General features: G+C 33.1%; 1 protein-coding gene across 1 annotated transcript in view; it reads right to left on the bottom strand.

Annotated features, from left to right (window-relative positions):
• LOC134229841 (sushi, von Willebrand factor type A, EGF and pentraxin domain-containing protein 1-like) overlaps positions 1-22,247 on the bottom strand; it is a 230,087-nt gene that overhangs the window by 24,630 nt on the left and 183,210 nt on the right. Inside the window, exons 11-15 of the mRNA XM_062711631.1 lie at positions 19,259-19,444; positions 19,002-19,166; positions 17,543-17,644; positions 12,520-12,705; positions 10,759-10,914 (exon numbers count right to left, since the gene is read on the bottom strand). Of these exons, the coding sequence (XP_062567615.1) occupies positions 10,759-10,914; positions 12,520-12,705; positions 17,543-17,644; positions 19,002-19,166; positions 19,259-19,444 (795 nt within the window). The remainder of the gene's footprint in view (positions 1-10,758; positions 10,915-12,519; positions 12,706-17,542; positions 17,645-19,001; positions 19,167-19,258; positions 19,445-22,247) is intronic.

The following is a 22,247-nucleotide window of genomic DNA, read 5'->3' as shown; positions in this document are numbered from 1 at the left end:
AGAAGTGGTTCGAATTCCTACAGAGGATTGGAATTCAAGTGTTCTTAATTTATTGCTTTGGAAAGATGATGATTTACATTTAAGATGTCAAATTCCATTTTACTTGTTGTTTTAATTAGAATTTAAAATTTGTTATTTTTCTAGAAGTATAAACCATAAAGGCTAGAGCATAAAGGTACCTGGAAGGATTTGTTTACGTAACCTTTTTCACTACTTCTGGAGGTTTGTTGGTTAATTTCTCATTCCAAAGAAATTTAATTCAATCACTACCATGTTGGGGGTTCCCTAATGCCAGATGACATCTCCAGGACAGCAAAGAGATACTTTTAAAATGTCATAATAAATAAAATACCCTTCAGATCTTCAAGTTTATCTGTTATTTATATGTTTTTATATAAATGATAATGTAAAATATTTTATTTTTCTAGAGGTATAAACCACAAATGGCAGAGCATAAAGGATGGCTGGGAGGATTTGATAAATCTACTGTTGTAGGAGAACAATTTCAAGCATTAATGTATATTAGAAAATTGTGCTGTCATTCTTTTGTATGTTAAAGGACAAGCTTCCCCTTGAAAACTGGAACAAATGTGAAATGAAGAATGAGTATCTTCATATTGAGAACTTTTCCTTGTACAATTTCTTCTGGGAAAAAGTTTATTTCACATTAATGTATTGTGTTCATTATCTGGTCTAATTTTATATTTGTAATTGTCTTAAAATTGCATGGCGAAACACATTTTTGCTCACCTGAGTCAAAAGCTTTAGTGAGCTTTTTGACCAATTTCTTTGTTGTCTGTTGTGTTATAATTTAATTTTTGTTCAAATGATGCCCCTTTCCCTCTGGGAGGTTGAGACCCTTTATATAGTTAAACTCTAACTGATATCTTTTTTCAAGCCGAGATATTCAGGTGAGTAATGTGGCAGATGGGCCTCTTATTATATATATGTATATTGATTCACAAGTATGTACTTTTTTGTGACATCAATTAGAAGCAATATCATTTTTAAACCACAGTTTGATAGCAGAAATTTTATTTTCAAGAAAATGTTGGATGCATATGTTTATATATATCATGTTAATTTCATGATTTTAGCTACAATTTACATTGGGAAAAAATGCAGTTGTCCAACTTTTGTCTATTGTGTGTCATGATAGAAAAATCTTAAAGCTGTTATTGTTATATGCAACAAATATTTCACCGTGACCATGTGTTTCTGCAACAGTTGTGAAGTGTATATGCTCAAGAATATAATTATTTATTTTCTCCTGTGTTCCAAAACTGTGTTAGTACTTTGATTACCGTAGCATTTATTTGTAAATCAGGGTCCTGTGTAAAACTTCTGATTTTTAGATTACACACATTTTGCATTCATAATGCTCGTGACACTTGTGAGAAAATTATGAACAAAATTGTGACGGCGACTTTCTCTTTCTAAAAACAAAATTATTTTCTTTTATTTTACTGTATATTGTGCTTTTACACATTCAAACTGGAAGACTGCAATGTTAAAAAAAATCTTATATGATAAGTATAATAATAGTAATTGTCAAATTGATTATGAAAAGTTTTTTTAAGGGATATTACTTTTACTTTTTGATAAAATTGTTATAAATGAAAATTCATACCCATATAAAAATATCTTTTTAATGAAATCAATGCTTGTCAATATGTGTAATGGAAATAGTTATAAAGTAAAAGAATAATTATAATGTATATTTTTATTTAATCAATTATTAAATGATTGAAACGTTTCCAAGAGCTATAATTCCTCAAATATTCCGACATTTTCTTTATTGTACAGATGATGTAAAATGCTTTCCATGGTATTCATAATTCTATTATAAGCTCACTTGAGCTAAAAGCTCAGGTGAGCTTTTCTGATCAAAGATTGTCCGGCGTTCGTCTATCATTTGCAAACTTTTCAAATTTTTGACTTCTTCGAATTCTCAAGAACAACTAGATCAATTTCAACCAAACTTGCCACAAAGAATCTTTTGGTGAAGGGGATTAAATTTTGTTCACAGGAAGTACTGCTGCGCCCTCTTTCAATGTTAGATAAATAAGAATTCATTTAAATTTGTTAGCATCTTTTAAAAATCCTCTTCTTAAGAACCTCCTGGGCAAGAAATAACGAAATCTGTGTAAAAGCTTTTCGACATACTGTAGATTCAAATAAGTTCATATCATGACCCCTGGGGCGTAGAGCGGGGCTGCAAGAGGGGGTCGAAGTTTTACATAAGAAAATATTGGAAATGTCTTTAAATATCCCTTTTTAGGAAAACTATGATTAGTCATATTCTAATAAAAGTATCTATAATTGTCTATATGTATATCGACGAAGGTAGTGTATATTCGAGTTTGTTCCAATCATGATGCCTGGGTATAGGACAGGGCAATATTAGGGGGTTAGAGTTTTGCATAATTTGATATAGGTGTAATAATTAAGGGTTTTGAGTAAAAGGCATTGAAGACCGGAACAATGACCTGCAATGACCTCACATCCTTCGGAATGGACTAGCTAAACCAAAGGGTAAAAAAGGTTAAACTTTAGGAAAGTCAAACTTGCTCAAAAAGTTGGATGCAGAATCAGCAATAAAGATTTTAAGGTATTCCATCCTTAATTCTTTATTGTATAATAACTAGCACGTACAGTGTAAGGAAGGGATGTGTCCTAATTTATTGCCTTGCATCGTGGAAAGTATTATCTCCCTCTGTTTTCAATTAATAAAACAATGGAATTCAGTAAAAAAAATCTGGTTAAAACTGTTGTAATACATCTTTTCATCAGAGTATCTTTCGATATTCTTATTATTTGAAATTTTATTTCAAAAAGCATCCATTGCTTGTCCCCATAGATATCAATGCAATCTCTATTAATGAATTACATGTTTCGTTAATTACATTTTTGAAATTTTCACTTGGTATATACTTTTCTACTAATAAAATGCATGTTCATAAGAAATCTTCTTAGAACAACTTAGTAATTATAAGTCATATTGATACACAGGTACAGTTATAGATCAGTCGCTAGAATATTCCTGCTTCTTAATCAGAAAGTCGTGAGTTCGAATCTCGGTTGCGATTCAGTCGATAAAATGGGTAGCAATTGACCTTTCGTCATGCGCTCGGCATCTGAATTGAAAGTAGCTGATCCTTCGGATGAAACCTAAAAAACCAAGGTCCCGTGTCAAGGCAAGTATTTGCACGAATAAAAGCCTTCAATCTTTGGCCCTTAGTCACAGGCACTTATTTCAGAAATAAATGTTTAACCCATAATATAGTTATAACACAAGGTATCTAACTTAAAATTACACTCCGTACCCCCTGCTAAGAAAGGAGCTCACTTATTCACTTTCATAGGAAATTCACTGGCAAACTGTTAATTACCATTGTCTTCTATGATAATTTATATAAACAACCATATATGGCATACCTGTCTTCGTTTTCTTTAATCTCCGTAAACAGCTTCAAAACTCTGCTCGCCGAGTGGAAAATTCGACTGAACCATAAAACGGTATGTGCTAATCCCACACAGAGATTTTTATTGACTAAAATTCTGCTTCTTATATCTCGAAAAAAATTCGTTACGGAAAATGAGACATAGTCAAATATTATTTTTTCAATGCAATATTTAAAATCTGGAATTGACCCACTCATTTTTTTTTATTTTCTTCTTTGCCCGAGATTAGAACATATACACCGTTTCATGATTGAGTTCAACTTTTCCACCGGCTAATAGAATTTTGACGCTGCTCACAGAGATAAAAGAAAACAAATATATGCATGATGTATATGGTTGTGTAGATAGATTATCGTAGAAAACAGGGATAATAAACAGTTTGCCAGTGGATTTCCTCTGAAAGTGTAAATAACTGAGTTTCTGAGGAGGGGGTACCGTGTATAATCCGGAGTAATATATTATACAATGCGTTACAAATTTATTTCCGAAATAAGTGCCTGTGCCCTGAATGTCGAGAGAAGGTGTGAATTTAAAGCAGTTCACCAGCACATGTATACAGCTGAATGGCGGCCACGTCTCTAAATGAGTCAAAAATTCTAGAATTTGACGTAAAACAACATACATTCATATACAAAATAATCCTGTGTATTGTAGAATTGTTTTTTTTAATCACGAGGGCACACAAAAGCGTCGATTGAGTTGTGCATAAGAATATTAAGGAATCATCTGAAAATATCGTTAGCTGAAGAGGAGCAAAGATAAGATTAGTCATATTATTATGGAAACATCGCAAGTAGTGTTGATTCTATTTATGTTTAAATTAAGGATAGGTAGGAGGGGACAACAATGAAAGATTGGAGTTTCACATTGGAAAACATAAGATTGATTGATTGTACTTATATATTGAGACCTCATCATATACCGGTAAAGGGCTTCAAATTAAAACCTTTACTCGACATCCAGGGCCACTGTGAGGGTCTTTGTAGTGCATACGCCTGTCGTGAAATGGGGCTACAATGTCATCTGAAAGGTACACAACACTCACTTCTTGTTGTCGAGCACTTGGAAGGAACAGTTGCTCCCTGTTGTTTGTCCCCCGTTTGAAAAGTGGGTGATATCAATTTGAATCTGTCCGTCCGTCCGTTTTTCCGTCCTTCTTTCTGTCTGTCTGGAACACTTTCGTTTCCACACGATATCTCGATAACATTTTGAGCTTTAACTACGAAATTTTGCATAGAAACTCCCTATGGACTAAAGAAGAACCCTATTGATTTGGGGGTCAAAAGATCGGTCAAAGGTCAAGGTCATAAATTCGCAAATTCTGTCTGTTATGACACGTTCGTTTCTGCGCGATATCTAAAAAACCCTTAAAGTTTTCACAATGAAAATTTACATAACAACAACCAATGGCCTTATATGTCAACTATGTGGGAAGACCCCTATTGATGTCGAGGTCAAAAGGTTCAAGGTCGTAAATGTATACATTTTGATTGTGTGTAACACTATCGTTTTCGGGCGAAATCCCCCCCCCCCCCCCAAAAAAAAAAGATTATGGAATGAATTTTTAAACCAAAAATCCCCAGACCCATTCTTACCAATCCCAAAGTGTTCCGTTTCGTTTGTTTAATTAGTACTAGATAATTCATTACCCGCGCCAGCGCTGGAAATTGAATTTATACATAGACCTTTACCATTTACAACATAAAATTAAATATATTGTAGTTGAAAATTTTAGATTTTACTGACAGACTAAAGACTTATTGAGGGAAGAAATACTTTGTTCAAAAGTCCGCATGAAAGAAATGTACGTCACCATTCCCACCCACTTTTTGTGAAAACTTGAAAAATAAAAAAAAAAGCTTTAATTGACGTTTATTTCTTCATATAAGGGAAAAGTAGTGTTGTATACCAAAAATTTGGTTCTGAAAGAAGTTGGCATTGGAGAAAGACTTTTGTTTAGTTTTCTCTTTTATTGAACGCAATTAAGTTGATTACAAATTGTACGTCGGGTTTGTTACCACGATGCTCTCAGTACAGAAAATACAGTTTTTACCGATAAACTCATAAGAAACACATGCATACACTACATATCTATTTTAGTCTTTCAATATATGCATTTCCTGTATTTAAAATATTTTCCTTAAATCAATAAATATTAGTGTTTATGTTTCTGATAAATTCCAAGCATATTTTGCTCGTTTTTACAAAACTGTTGTTTTTATTGTATTTTAATTTATATAACATCAATTGTTGTAAAACTTTATAATCAAATAACCCGTTAATTACAATATTTATTATTATTTCTTGATTAAAACAATGTAGCAAAAGGGATGTGATGTTCTAGAAGCTTACGTCAATATTGAGATCGGTGATTGACGAAAACAATTTACACTTTTCTCTTTTTAATTGGTTACCACAACTTATTTATCTTTTATCCGTAAATCAAGTTTTGATTGAATAATTCAGTGATGACATTTTATGAAATAAATAATAGATTGTTTGCTGCCAGTTTCATTAAAACTTGTCAGTAGCTAGGTTCCGCCAACCGGAAACGCCACAATACTCACGTTGATGCTATTTCATGGCTGTTTTCAGAAAATTGAAGTAGACTTTTAATTTTATGTACGATACTTACTATCCGAGTGAAATCTAAATATAGTTTACGGACATCATCTTGTATGTAGTGTTGTATCAGAGGGGTAAGTAAGAACTCTTGTGCACCCGTTTCGGAGTTTATTTGCAAAATTTATTAATTTATAAGTATAGATTACGTGTCGATTGGCATTATTTTTAGCACAGGGGCATATGGAGAATTATTACGTGTAATACAGGTTGTCGGTGGAATGTTATACGATTATTTAATGCCTGAGCAGTCAATAGACCAGAATATTTTTCCCGAGGTGCAGGGAAGTGCTCTGTGTGTTCTATTGCCCGAGGCCAGCGGTCTCGGGCAATAGAACACACTGAGCTGTTCCCTGCACCTCAGGAAAAATTTTCTGGTCTATTGACTGCCCAGGCATTAAATAATTGTTTTATTACCTAATTTTATTTTCCGTATTAAGTGTTCACAATTGTATATTCAGTACATAAGGTTCCCGTACCATATTGTTAATTTTTACCTAGATATGGTGCATCTGTAATATTAATTAAAGATTGAATGTATAGACTATTGTTTAAATTCCTCTCAAAAATTTTTCACTCTTATGGACATGTCACCACTTCCCGGTGGACCTTTTTCGTGCCAACAGAGCACCTACTGCTACACGGGACCTCGGTTGATAGGTCTCACCCGAAGAACCAGTCTCCACATCCCACAGTGTATTAATTAAAAGTAACTCTCATTAAATAAAATATCCGACCATTGAAATCACACAATTTTTAAAACCAATGCAGAAAGATCGAATAAGATTATTGTTTGCCATGTCTGTCCAGTGTTACAAACAACTAAATTCGAAACCCGGATCGTTTTTTACGAAATTCGTCACCGGTCAATAGAACGCGCATTCTATTGACCGGTCAATAGATCGGTTTGAAAGGATTAGTAAAACTGAAAACACATCCAGAATAGATGAAAATATTAAATCTCTAATAAAACAACAAAATTCACTTGATTAGGTAATAATCAGTTTTATTACATCTTTTAGCGTAGAACTGATTAAAAAAGGCTAAATTAAACACCATGCATTGTGTAAAATTTTGAGAAAAGCGATGGTAAATATAAACAGGTATGTGACCTAGCGTTTACATATAATTTCAAAATTTTACAAATTCAGTCGGGGGGATCTGAACCCCACTGCCTCCTCGACAGAGCTGCGCATGTTTTTCTATTTTCCCTAAGCAGGGGACACAAATTCTCTGAATTAGCTTGTTATGTTCCCCAAACGAAGTTGGGGAACATATTGTTTTTACTCTGTTTCTTATTATTATTATTTTTTTTCTTCTTCTTCTTCCTGGAACTTTTTTGTCCGGGAATGATCTTGTAAACTGTTCGTCCAATGTAGGTAAAACCTTTTTAGGGTTAGTAGACATGTAATGTAGATTTGTGGAATCAAGGTCATTTTGCGCGCACGTGCTTGCAAAAGCGTGCACGTGCAACACGTGAAATGACCAATATAATAGATATAGCCACAACTTTTCTATTTTTAGATGAAATACTTTGAAACTCATAATGTGAGGATATATTAGTAGTATAGACATGACAACATGGTGAAAATAGCAATGTTTCACGCGCATGCACGTGCACTTCGCTCTGATTGGCTGCAACTAAAGTCTCAATATCTTTCTTGTTTTTTGACGAAATCTTTTGAAATTTTGAACATAGCCATGCATTAGGATTTCCTACAACAGGAAATAAAGCAATTATCATGAAAACACGTGCATGCACGTGCGCTTCAATCTGATTGGCTGAAAATTTAAACAGCTATAACTCCCTTGGTTTTCAACCAAACAGGGTGGGATTTGGAACATAGATAGATATAATGGACTTCTACAAGTAAGTATGGTCACCATGCACATGCAAACACGTGTGTGTACATGTGCTGCAATCTGATTGGCTGAAACTTTAAACAGCTATAACTCCCTTGATTTTCACCAAACAGGATGAGATTTTGAACATAGATAGATATAATGGACTTCTACAAGTAGGTATGGTCACCATGCACATGTAAACACGTGCGTGTACATGTGCTGCAATAATCTGATTGGCTGAAACTGGCTCTAAACAGCTATAACTCCCTTAGTTTTCACCCAAACGGGGTGGAATTTAGAACATAGATAGATGTAATGGACTTCTACAAGAAGGTATGGTCACCATGCTCATGTATGCACGTGCGTGCACGTGAAATGAGTAAAATCAAACAAACACTTGAATGAACGTATTTTTTAAATAATTTTGGATTAAATACTTTAATATTCAGTGTATTAAGAATATAGATTGTGTAGACAAGATGATATGGTTATGACGCAAATGCATTCACATGTGCACGCGTGCAATGCTAAAGTTTAAATGATTTTTGTACACTTCTAAGTAAATGTTGTTAAAATCTCAGATGCATAGAGTTTGCCTTATGTAATGAAGCTTACAGGGAATATGGCACCAAAAGGGAGTTGGGGAGCGTTTGGGGAACATCTGTAACGGTCCCCGTTACAATTAGCACTAGTTTATCAATGCAACGAAGGCCAGTCGCGGACGGGCCTTGAATCAACGAATCCCATCACGAAGCGAGTGCTCAAATGTCTGACCAAAGTTAAACATTTAACGGACAACATACTTAGAGACAAAACACAGACGGACGGGCAAAAATTATATGACTGTATTCCCGCATTTCGAGTACGTTACCATTAAAAAGAATGATGGTTAGATTTCAAAAATCATGTTCAACTTATGTGTAAATATCACTTAGCAGCTTACCATCCAAAAACTTAATCATTTTATTAGTCCCGTACCGGTTAGACATTACATTGATATACGAGGGTTGTCCCGTAAAATCATGGACAAGTTGTCTAGTGTGAAAAATAAACAAATCTGCGTTCTTAAAATTTCACTATTATTTCATACATATTTTAGTAATATACACGGCAAATTTCAGATAAATATATGCATAAATAAACAAATTATAAGATTTTATGCCATGTATTGTATCACCTGACGGCGCATGGATTATAACGTCAAAGTGTCTAAAACAGCGTCAAAATTTATCTTTGCTGAAAATGAAGTTGGATGAATCCGACTTAAATTTAGCAATTTCATTGATACACATTCTTTAGTCTCCATAAACAGCCGAAGAACCCATTGACACCATCATGCGATCTTCTGAAGATTTATTAGTAAGTTACGAACAATATTCTCACCCTCAGTCAACTAATAGAAAATCTCATATCTACTATGTATTATCTATATTCACGTCCACTGTGACAGCGTCTTTTGTTATTACATTCTATGAGTTTGTCCGTTTGTTTCGTACTCCCCAGGGACTCAATCCAAAAAAACTTTGCCAAGAAAACTCCAATTTCATTTGTATACTTAAAATATGGTGATATTTTTATAATCTTTTTTTCTATGGTCATTGCAAGTCTCTTAAGGTGTCATTACAATATCGAAATATAAATGAACTGTTCTCCGGTGCGCCGTAACGTCATAAAACGTCGCCATTTTTTATGAGTTGTGTTTACCACTTTCCCATTTCGAATGCTCTAGAAGCTGCCAAAAATTTAGCAAATGTCTTAAAATTTGTACAAAGACTATAAAATTGATTGTGGAATTGAATTAGGATAATTTTAATCCAAATCTTATGTATTTAAAACTTTTATTTTGAATTCAAACGTGTGTATTTTTTAATAAAACCTTAGTTTTTTGACCGTGCGCCATAGGACAATACCTCGTGTACATTCAAGAATAATAAAATCTTTATTTTTGCCTATATTTTATTTAAAAAATTATCCTGCACTTAAATATGATAAATAAACATATACTGAAATTTTCAACTTAGTGCGCCAATTACTTTTCGAGAAAAACGATTTGTCCACGATTTTACCGGACAACCCTCGTATATTATATATATATATATATATATATATATATATATATATATATATATATATATATATATATATAAATAACTTACTTGTTATTTATTACTTTAATGTGATAACACCGAATAATTACAGTAAGTGCAATCAGAAGGACCACGCTGATTGTCAGAGAAACTGCAATAATCAAAGCTTCACTACCTGCTAAAAATAAAAATGTTACATGTTCGCATACAGTCTGATATCAATGGTGGTAAATATGAATAGATGTAACTTTTTTATCAAATATAATTACCCGAGGTGTTGTTTTCTGGGATTTTCAAAGGGACGTCGTGAGTAGTATTTGTCACTTCTGAAATAATCAAGATAAAAACATTAATTTGTGCCGTTTTAACCTTAAAAAATTCTGCATGTAAACAGAATTTTGACCATAATTGATATTAAATTGTAGAAATTTAAATAAAGTACTATATAAAAAGGAGAATATCGATATTAATGTATTGTAATAAAATTGGCAATCTTGACATTATGTTACTTAACTTTGCAAATTTGCGTAAACTACTTGAAAACCGACGGATTTGGTAGATATCTTATTTGTTTGACACCTCCATGTGTAAGTTATAATTTTACACCTTTAGATAATTATACATTTTTTTTTAAATGCGATGTTCTGATACTTCAAATTCTCAGCAATTTATTTTTCAAACTTCATAGGTTCAATTTATTTGTGTCATTATAGTGTCCACAATACGAAAAAAAAATTACCAGAACAATTTGCAGCATCTTGAGATCCTTCATATTTTGTAGTTAAACCAGAAGGACAATTCGTGCACTTGGTTCCTCCTATTTCACTTTGATAAGTTCCTTGTGGACATAGAAGACATTTTCTAGTCGTTGAATATGTGCCCATTGGACAATCAACTGTAAGATATAAGTATAATTCAAAATCATTCAAAATTGAAGTAAATGTAACATGCATATTTTTAATATAGTTTTATATAAAGTTATATTTTTAATACAGTGTCATGATGTGGTTTTTCCTCATCAAGATATGTCTGCGTGTATATGTGCCATTTTCACAAACGAAGCTTTCAAATGTTCGAAGAATGGATTGTAAGTTCATTATCTTCATTTACAATGTATATTGAGCAGCCTATGTCGTCTTTGACGTCTCAGAGTCACATGATCTAATCAACTTGGTTTTTTGAAGATACTATATATATAACCTTTAGACGCATTGCACATATTTCCTCGCAAATCTGTATGTCTGATGTTTAAAACGAAAAGAAATGAGTCTCACGAGTAATTAAGAGGTTCATTTACTAGCGCCATAAGATAATTATAAGGATCGGTGAGGTACATTTGTGTATATCAGAGAATAATTATATTATACAGTTAAAGAATATCACTGAGGGAGTCAGTAAGATTCGAGTTCCCCAAGAGCAAGTTTATTTCCCGAGGCGCTTGCCCCGAGGGAAATAAGCTTGCTCGAGGGGAACTGGAATCTTGCTAACTCCCTCAATGATATACTTTAACTGTTATTTTACCGATACAAACAAGACATTTGAAAAAGTTATATTCATTGATTCAATACTGTAACAATATTGAATTCCAACTGGAATAAATAAAAATAACAACAAAACAGAATACAGGCATAAAAGGAATTCCATTTTATCATTAAATACGTTCATTTTCCGAGTTTTTACTTATGTAGTTATTTATCTAAATCTTCATCTGCTAAAAGTTAAACCGCAGGTCTTGAGCTCGCCATTTCTGTTGTCACTTGCTACTAGTAAACTGATTCTTTTTCATTGATATGGGACCAGTTGACTGGCGATGCATTTCGATTCATAAATGAATATCCATGAGTTTCTTCGGAACATCTCCAAGTTTGTTGTAAGTTTAAAGAAAATGCTTTGTGTTCCGAATAGGTGTATCAGTTCATCAAAAAAACGAACTTTTTTCCAGGGAATCAGTCTGTTTTGCAGGGAATGGGTTTATTCTTGGTGATTTTCAGGACATCAGCAAAATATGTCGATTTTCATTTATATAGTGAAAAACCCGAGGAGGTATAATAAAACTAAAGTTATCTATTTTTAAAATAAACAATGAATCAAAAGTTTAAATTTAAAATCAAATGTAAAAGTTTGTTAGCATTGATATGACAGACAGTGCAACCACAAGCACTTGCCATTGTTTACATTTTTCCCAGAAGGTAACTTACTAATTTTAGGCACTTCAAATTGAAGCCAGCAACGGCTCACTTGAAACGAAAAAAAAGTTTAACTAATGTCTCCATTTTAGGACCACTACACAGGTTGGATGAAAGACCTTACAAATAGATTTTTATTTAAAGATACAAACTATACGTTTATTAATAGTTGAAAGAAGATGGAAAGGATCAAAACAACAAAAAAAGACTGTAAACACACACACAAACACACCCTCACACTCCACACACACACACACACACCCTCTCACACACAGTACAATTGCTCAATAACCGTATAAGCTGAGGTATCTTACTGCAAATGGGCCCATCGCTGCCTTGTCCAAGTCTGCACACAACGGTTCCTGTAGCTTGTTGACTTGAAGGCAAATATTTAACCCCGCCCATGTTGAAGGAAAGGATTTCAATGGATTCGTTTATTTTCCTCGTAGAATTTTCAAGTTCTGTCACTATGTTTACTAAACTTTGTAAAGCTTTGCTCACTATTAAAATAAAAAAAATACTACAATTACATTAATATACAGAAGACTGCACCAAATCACAGCAGATACTGAAGTGAAGTAGTGATTGTAGAACTTGTAAGCAGTTGTATGATTAATGAAATAATGTGAAAAAAGATGAATACATGATTGTAGTTTGGGAATTCATCCATTACGATTCTATAATATTTATGCTTAATTTGGCTAAATTTTAAAGATTGTAGTATGTAGAGTAACCAAGCATATACTAGTAAGTACTGACTACATGTACGTGATAAAAGAAAGAACTGCCTTTAGTTTACTAAAATGTGTTGATGGAGTGAAAATTTACAAATGTCTCTTCGAGTATAGTTTCTGGAAAAGCACATATATATGGTATTTCTATAAGTATCTGCCTCAAGCTCTGATTGTGTTTTAAAAGCATTATGTCGGTAAAAGCCGTAAGATAATTTTGCTTACATGATGGGTTTTTGCAATAATATATTTTATTATATGACTGAATAATTTCAATCTCTCTGATTGGCTGAGATCCAACTATGTTAGAAAAATAATACGTTGTATTGACCTACACGTGACGTTCCAGGTCAATACAAGGATTTATCTCCTCTACATTGATCTAAAGATAGATTGGGAAATTCCAAATTTATACAAATTATTTTAAAAAGCTATTTAAACGACTATGATGTTTATTTTCATGTGAACAAATTATAAGCGGATATATATTGTAGGTGAGGGTGGTAAGAGGGACTGCAGGGACCCCCCTCCAACACTTTTACTGAACAATTTTTCTTTTTACTTTTTGGCAGTCAGTTTTCCCTAATAATACTCCTTCCTTTCAAAATCTATCCTATAAAAAAGACTGCATGACATTTTATATTTCTTTCACGGAAACTAAAATTTATTAAAAAAAAAAACATTTCAGATTGACACGACTGGTAAGGTTTATTTACATTTTAATTCTGCTTCTCTCTTATATTTGGCTAGGACTTAATAAAATGCAAACGAGTAATGAGCTGTATGATTTTATCAGTGAATCATATAATAAAACAATTATTGCGGCTTTTTCGGTCAATACAATGCTTTAGCCATCTTCGAAATACAATATTCACCTCGCCCTTCGGGCTCGGTGAATATTGTACTCCTCAGATGGCTAAAGCATTGTATTGACCTCAAAAACCAGCAATAATTGTATAGTATTATTTGATACATTTTGATTTTACAGATATCTGGATCTATGGATTGTGGGTGTCAAATTCGAAGTACTGTAAAACGAGAATATTTGGCGCACTACTAATTTTAGCGCCTTTGGCGCAAACGTCCCTGTGCGCTAAAATTTATTGTGCGCTAAAGGATTTCCAAATATTAAAGATTTCTTGTGTTCAAAACGATCTATAAAGCACATGTAAATCCGTACGTGCGATTACGTAATGTCGCAAGGTCACTCTATTTTAGTGTACACACTGGTAAACTGTTACAAGTAGGATTGATTGAGTAAATTCTCCCAATTATGAATTAATTAAACTACTGTTACCTGTCACCCAGGCCAGTACCCATGATTAGCACCTTCTAGTCGTATCAATCATTTATCGCCTCGAGGTGAAAAAAGCGATCAAGCATATCGATCGACCTTGCAGACAATACATGTACCTGATTATGTTTACCGTTTATCTAAGTAACTGCCCTTCGATGCATGCGTGGTTTTAATATTAATAAAATGCTTGAACAGCTTACAATCATTTATTGAAGTACATTAATTCACAGGTAAAAAAAAAAAAAAGAGTGTTTTGTGTTCATAAAAATCTCAATTATAAAACGATTTTAAAATGAGTGTCAAAAAAAATCGTAATAAAATGCACAAGTTACACTAAAGAAGCATCATCATATCACATCCAGAATTCCTGTTGTTTCAAACGACTTTAAAAGCAATTCCTTTCTCTCTGCTATAGTGTCGACTGCACGGACGAGCCACTGCGCGTGTATGGGTTTTAGTACGGATAACTTTAGGCTTATGGAGGACACCATGTTGTCGTTAGCGACGCCGTTTTCTGACATTTTGTTGAGAATGCAGTCTGCATACCACTTTTGAAATTCTTTCTTGAGAGCTCCTTTAAACTCCTTATTTACCAGCTGGTCTAGAGGTTGTAATTGGTCAGTGCAATTGGGGGTATGTAGACCAGCTCAATGTGGTTTCGCTTTAGAATTGTGCGTGCCTCTTCGTCCTGGTGACCCCGGAAAACGTCCCACAATAGCAACGCCTTGGATGTCGCTTTGATTCCGAGTCGTTTTCTTGTTGACTTTACATAGGGAATGATGATTGAATTTACAAGTCTGAAAATGTTATCGTTGAAATGAATAATTCATACTAATAAATATTTTTTTTCATAAAGTATAATTTTTTCCTTGATTTTAAAAAAATTAATTAGATCATACTTACTCTCTCGTGGTCTCTGAATTTGCCCAGTGATTTTCCGACTGGGTAATGGCCCAGCCATCGGGGAATTTGAATTTGGGATGGCACGATGGTGTTTTTCCCTCGTAAATGACTTGTGGGTTTAGGAGATCACCCGATGCTGTGCAGGCTAATGTTACTGTAATCTGACGTTTATCATCTAAACCCGTAATCTTCACTTGTTTGTTTCCTTCCAAATCCATTGTCCAGTTTCCGACGGGAACAATATTGATACCCATTTCATCAACATTAATTACCAACGATTTAGGAATAGAGTGTTTCTTAGCAACTGTTGTGATTCTCTCTAGGAAAACTGCCTTCACGTTTTCAAAATCACTAGGAAGGACTTTTACAGACTTAGTTCCCTTTCGTTTTGAATAACCCATTCTTCTGAGGATAGATTCTGCCAAAGACTTTTCTATTGTAATGGGTCCACCAAATTCACTAAGTAGCGATTTTTTGTGAAACATAAGCACTGCACGTGAGATAGACATGACGATGTATGTATTAACAATACCACCGTTTAAACGTAATTTTTTTATGTGGTTTTGAACAACTTCATCGTAACTACCTAACATCAATGGTCGTCCCCTGTCGGCCTTTGGTAATTCCAAGACTCTCCGTGTTGGTGTTTTTTCTCTGCTTTTAACATACGCTTTTTTCAAATTACGTACAGTACTTTCCCTCACTGGTGAACCAAGCTGTGAAGTAAAATGTCTGGATGCATTCATTACTCCGTTCTCTAATGCATATTTTCCAATTTTTGCCCTGACCTCCGGTGAATACACATTGTAGGTACCACGCTTTTCTCGCTTTGGTGTTTTAGGCAATTCTAAAGAATTATTGATATATTCACATAGGTCTGCCGCTTCTTTACTGTTTTCCTTCTCTGGGTCGGGAAGAAACTCATCACGTTTTCTCTTATTAAAATAGTTAAAAATGGACATTGTGCCCCGTCCAACACTACGGAAAAGTGAGCGTACATTTACCTGTGTACGTAAGTTAAAAATCAATTCTATTGTGTTTGCGTGCTTGAGTGACCACAAGATAAAATACGGGCGTGGATCAAAGGAATAAATATCACATTAATTTTTTTAATGACAAGCGCAAGCGCTAAAATTTATTTGCGCCAATGCTTTCTCACTTGCGTTTGCGCTAAAATATGTATGCGCCAAATTATCTCGTTTTACAGTAACTGTTTTTCCAAGACGCACTTCTGTATGAAAGTTAGATAGTAAGGGTTGAGAATACGGGATGACTTATCCCCTTTTCTTTGCCTGTGTGTATATGCAAGCTTCATAATAGGCAATGAAGAGAGAAGTTCGATTAATTCAATGTTTGTGAACCACATGCTTGCAATATCATCATTATTAAAAGTGACTTAAAAAAAGAGGTCCATGGGCAAGAACACTCACCTGAGTGACTTTGACCATGCTGTTCTTTACCGCATTCAATCCCCTCCTCCCCATGTAAACCTAATGTGGTCCAACCCTTTGCCATGGGATCATGAGTTGGTTATTTTGAACAAGTTTTTTCCTATGTATTTCAATATGAAACTTGGATTCCCTATTGTGGGCCTGTCCTACTCCCGCAGGTTGTGATTTAATCAATTTAGAATCTACAATACCCCAGAATACTTCCATATGCTTTCCTGGTCTAGTTTGAAGAAGACTTTTTAATGACCTTATCCTATTTCCGTCTTTTCTTGGTTATCACACCTTGGAAGGGCGGTAAGCCCTTCATTTCTACAAAATAAATTCCCTTTATCCAAGAATGCTTTGTAGTAAGTTTGATTAAAATTTGCCCAGTGGTTCTTGAGAAGAAGTTGAAAATGTGAAAAGTTTACAGACTGCCAAAGAGTCGGACATTTGGTGTTCTGAAAACCTCACGAACTTTTACTTTGGATGAGATTAAAATGTCGGTTAGAAAGTTTTATAATCTAGGTTCTGAAATATCAATATTTTGAAAAAAAATTACTGAAGCAAAATTGTTTGTCTTAGCAATTTATTGATATCACGTTATTTGAATGTCACCTTTATCTTAACAGAAAAGAGACGTAAGACCCTTTTCTTGCTAGCAACTGGATAACTTATATTTATTATTATTTTCTAATAACAGTATTATATTTTGTTTCATGAAAAACGGAAAGCATAAAATATCATGGACCTATTGGAGTATCCTATTTGCTATATATATGTATTATATTTAAAATGTTTTTATTACTAAATAAATTTTCATTCATTTATAAGACAGATACGTTTTGACGTATAATCATTCTAGTTTCAATTTGAAAAATATTCAGAAAGATCATATAGTATGGATTACTTTTGGTACTTATTTGATAATTCAAAGATATCAATAATCACAACTTGTTAATTTTTTTTGACTTACAGTTTCCTGTTGAATAGAAATGTCCTAAATCCAAATCTTCGTGAGGAAGTGTTGCCGTCAAGATTATTTGCAAAGAGTTTGTTTCTATTTTATCTTCACATTCTGTAAAAAAAACCAATATTGCGTTTAATTTAAGAAAATAAATAAAAATGTTACAAAATAAGACTCAAAATCAGTATATTTTTTTAATATGTTCCCGAAATTTGTAAACAAATATTGATGTTTAGAAGGTTGAGAAATCTGATCACAATTAAGTCCTAAATTAAAGAATATCATATTCCGTGAAAGATAGATACGGTGAAATGGCAGTTGGTGAACAGTGTGCTCAGGTTTGGTATGGCATATAATAGTTGTTTTATAGGTTTTTTATGGTTTTAATTTTAGTATTTTACTAAGATGGGTAACTTAGTTAAGTTTATTGATGATCTAAAATATGATATACAATAGGTGTGTATTGCAGTTTTATGGACAAAATTAACGGATCGTAGAATCTAAGGGTTTTACCTTAATTTATTTTTTTTATGATTCTAATCATGAATTGTTTTTCAGACAAGCGTATTATGATTTTCATCGAATTATGCTTGATCCTTTAATTGATCATAAGCATCAGAACTCATGTTAATAATGCATTACAGTCTTTTTGTTTGTAGGAGAAGGCATCAACAATGCTCAAGTATCAAATATCAGATGTTATAGTTTTAAATTAACTGGTCATTTTTATGTTAGATGTGATAGTCCATACTTGAAATGTTAGTAGGCATTTCATTTTCAGAGTTGGAGAATGAGACAGATTGAATATTTTTTATTATAATAAATACATATTATATATTTGAATTTATAATGTGTTGACCCAATTATACATTTATATACTACTTATCCTATCATTACTGTCATCATTTTCATGTATACAGCATTGGGAAATATAGTTCTATTGAATTTACTATGTGTTCATTCGAGAAGTCACATTCATATTCATTAAGTTGTCATTGGTTGATTTGAAAATGTTTAAAGTCATAGGTGTTTAGGTCAGAATGGGTGAGGGTTGGAAGTGACTGATTGCTTGATATTTAAAGTTGGTAGTGTTCGAGTTGTTTGTCAAGTTTGGCACCTAATGCGAATGCTTGGTGCCAAATACCCTTACTAACTCACCTCAACCTCGGACACCCAAGAGTAAGTAGGAATTTATCTTCTTTTCCTTTAAGTCGAACATTTTATAATGTGGACAATGTAACTTTCTTTTCGGTGACCTTATTTAAATCTTTTCAAATAATTGGATTATACAACATTTGTACCCAGAAGCTGTGTTGATGTTAATGCAATGGTAAAAGAAATATTACGGCTGTAACCAAAATACCCAAAGCTGCCTAAAAATTATCAAACGGATATGCAACATAATGATTAGGTAACAAGGAAATAATTTTATTGTAACAGTTAATTAGTATGGAATTCAATTGCAAACCATTGATTGTTGTTGATAGCTCACATATCCCATGTTTGTAGCACGACAATGATGATTCTAAATTACTCTGAAGAGTATTTAAGACAGTCGATGAGTCGACACATGAAATTGAAGAGTTGTACTCGACTACAGTTGTTGATGATAATCTGTCGGGCATTTCTGCCTCTGAGGAGAAAAGCAAAGGTGATTCATGATGGGCAATTATGCATTGCAAAGAATTTTGCGTATCATAAGAATGATTTTGTGAGAATACTTACTCCCGCAAGCAGGTGTAAGACCATTCCAAGTATAACCAGTGCTTTGTCCACATCTATACTCCTTTAGAGGAAGATTGCCTGGTACAAACGTGTATCCCACTATACAAGATACTTCACACACTTTCTCCCCGTTAATATCCGAGCAGTTTACCACATTACCAAAAGAAAGTTTAAGTTCTGCACAAGCTATGTAATAAAATTCAACTGTTATTTGTTTCTTGTAAAATTGACCGATGTATGATACATGTAATTTATACAAAAAGTAAACGATAATGTGGTATTTTTTTTTAAATATCGAAGTATTTAATTAGAAAAATGATATACAAGGTTAGAAAATTAAGTCCTGATACATGTATGTGTTGGTTACCTAAACAGGTCCAGCACGATACCATGATGAAGGTATATAGCTTGATAAAGCTATCTAGGTTTATCAAGGAATTTCAAAAACCTTGATCAAAATACTTTATAAAATTCTTCAAAAAATAAATACTGAAAGTAGAGTTTTGAGTTGTTGTTAGTAAATTATCCATGAATGAAAAGTACTCTGATATCAAAAAGACAGCATAAAAGAGCATCTCCTCACACGACATGTTTTTACATTTTCTTTGTGTTTGAGTACTTTACATGCATAGTGAAATTACTGACAACAACTCAGAACTCTATTTTCAGCATTTGATTTTTTAAAGAATTTTTCGAATTTGTGTTACTTAAAATACCTGGATCCAGATATTTTTAATACATGTAACTTGATAAAGCTATATAGCAGGCCTTTCAACTGCCGCTATGGTTTGCTGTTATGAACAATAAATCGTTGCTGAAACTTGTGTAGAACAGGTCTGAGGTATCTAAATGTTTATACGCAAGTCAGCTTTAGCATTTCCCAAGTGCTTCTTTGCTCTCAATAGAATCCAGTAGTTTTAAATTTTGGACTTATGTCAAACTTATTTACTATATAGTTGTGGACACCATTTAATTAGATAAAAGTAATAGTTTTAATTAAAATAAAAATAAAATAATTAATTCTTGCATTTACTTGTAAAAATATATACGAGGGTTGTCAGGTAAAATAGTGGACAAAGCGTTTTTTTCTCAAAAAGTGATGAACGCACTAAGCTGTATTGTTCAGTAAATGTTTATTCATCACATATAAGTGCATAATATTTTTTTCGATCATCTATAGATCAAAATAAAGATTTTATTTATGCTTGAATGTGCACAGGGTAAGGTCCTTAGGCGCACGGTAAAAAAAAAAAGGTTTTATAAGAGAATATTATAGGAATAAACGTTCTTTTTGAAAATTGTCTCGATGCGCAGCAAAGTTTCGGCTACAGTAAGGAGGCGGACCTGATTTATACGGGAAATGTTTACTATGACGTCACACATAATATGTATTAAAAATACCATTTGCTATTTCATACAGCTGGATGGCTGAAAACTACATACAAACTAAATACCGTATAAGTAGAAATTTTAGCGAGGATTTAATTTTGGCATTATTAGCGAGGCTGTTGAGATCGCTAAAATTGAATATCGCTAAAAATAAATTGCGTGTTATTTGTACTAGCTTCTTAAGTGAGCATTTTAAAATCGCTAAAATTTCTTCTCGCTAAAAATAAAATACCCGTTTTTAAGGAGAAATCGCTAAATTTGCGTCTCGCTAAAATTTCTACTTATACGGTATTACATGCAATTTTGTCGTTTGTTAAATCCCACAACACAGTATATAAAAGAATGCATCGATCGCAATGCACTTGTCAATGTGACGTCATATCGCAAAAATGACGCAGTTTGTACACAGGGAGAGGCTGATCAAGTCATAGTTTGTACATTGAAAATTGTATTTTATTCTCAAATAAAATATCATTTGCAGTTAAATGAGAGGTTGTTCACTTGGATGCGATATCTATTTTAGTATTTAAGGTCAAGATCTTGTAAATTTAAGGTGCCTACAGATTGATCAAACTTGAGCAGTTAAATGAGAGGTTGTTCACTTGGATGCGATATCTATTTTAGTATTTAAGGTCAAGATCTTGTAAATTTAAGGTGCCTACAGATTGATCAAACTTGAGAAATAAATTCCTTTATTGATTCCTTACAACTTGAGCTTGGTTAAATAAGGTGTTTCGGGGCATAATTTGTAGGTAAACAAGATGAAAAACTGTATTTTAAACTGTCATTTTCAATGAAAAATTACGAAGAACCAGTCATGAATATCGGGGTTTTTTTTGTATTCGGCAAAGAAAATGTATCCAGATTGCCTACAGTCTCTCAGAAAACAGTATTTAGTATGTTCATGGCCTCTTCTATAAATCAATATCAAATTTAATATAGGTATCCGGTTTACTTTTCATATGATTTCAAATTGAATGACTCGAAAATACCCAATTTTCTACATAATTCTGCTAAAGCCGTAAAGTACGGAAAAAAAAAGTTGAAATTGATTATGACGTCAAAATGGATCTAACACCAAAAAATCAGTCTCAAGTTATTTATTAGATCTTGACCTTAATTTATAAACTGTTTGTACATTTTCCAGGCAAGCGATACTGTCGTGTGTTTGCATGCAGATTCATTGAAAAAGTACTGGAAGGGCCCTAATTAATCAATTAATTGCAAGGGCATACCCTCAATGTATCTTGTAAAGTTTTTACATATTAATTGAACATGCATTAAGATATTTGAAAAGTGCTGCAAACCTCATGAAATCTTGCAAATAGATTAATTATAGCTATATTTAATGTAGTTGACCAGAAAATATTCAAACTGCCACCCAACAAATTAAATTTTAGCATTTAAAAATTGGAATCTATATAGGTTCGCAACACTTTTCACAAACTACATATAGTGTAGATAAGGATTATAAACTAAACTAAGATTTTTAACTTGGTTATGCCCTTGCAATATTGAAATTTATAGATGACCTCTAAACAGCAGGTATAATTGTTAAAATCAAGTGACGTCGACATCACTTGACAAGTCTAAATAAAAA

The sequence above is a fragment of the Saccostrea cucullata genome, unplaced genomic scaffold (genome assembly GCF_032062105.1).
Source record: "Saccostrea cucullata isolate Sc308-1 unplaced genomic scaffold, CSIRO_AGI_Scuc_v1 ctg444, whole genome shotgun sequence".
Classification (NCBI taxonomy): Eukaryota; Metazoa; Mollusca; class Bivalvia; order Ostreida; family Ostreidae; genus Saccostrea; species Saccostrea cuccullata.
The sequence above is the reverse complement of the archived record's forward strand: the minus strand, read 5'-3'. Positions and strand labels throughout refer to the sequence as shown.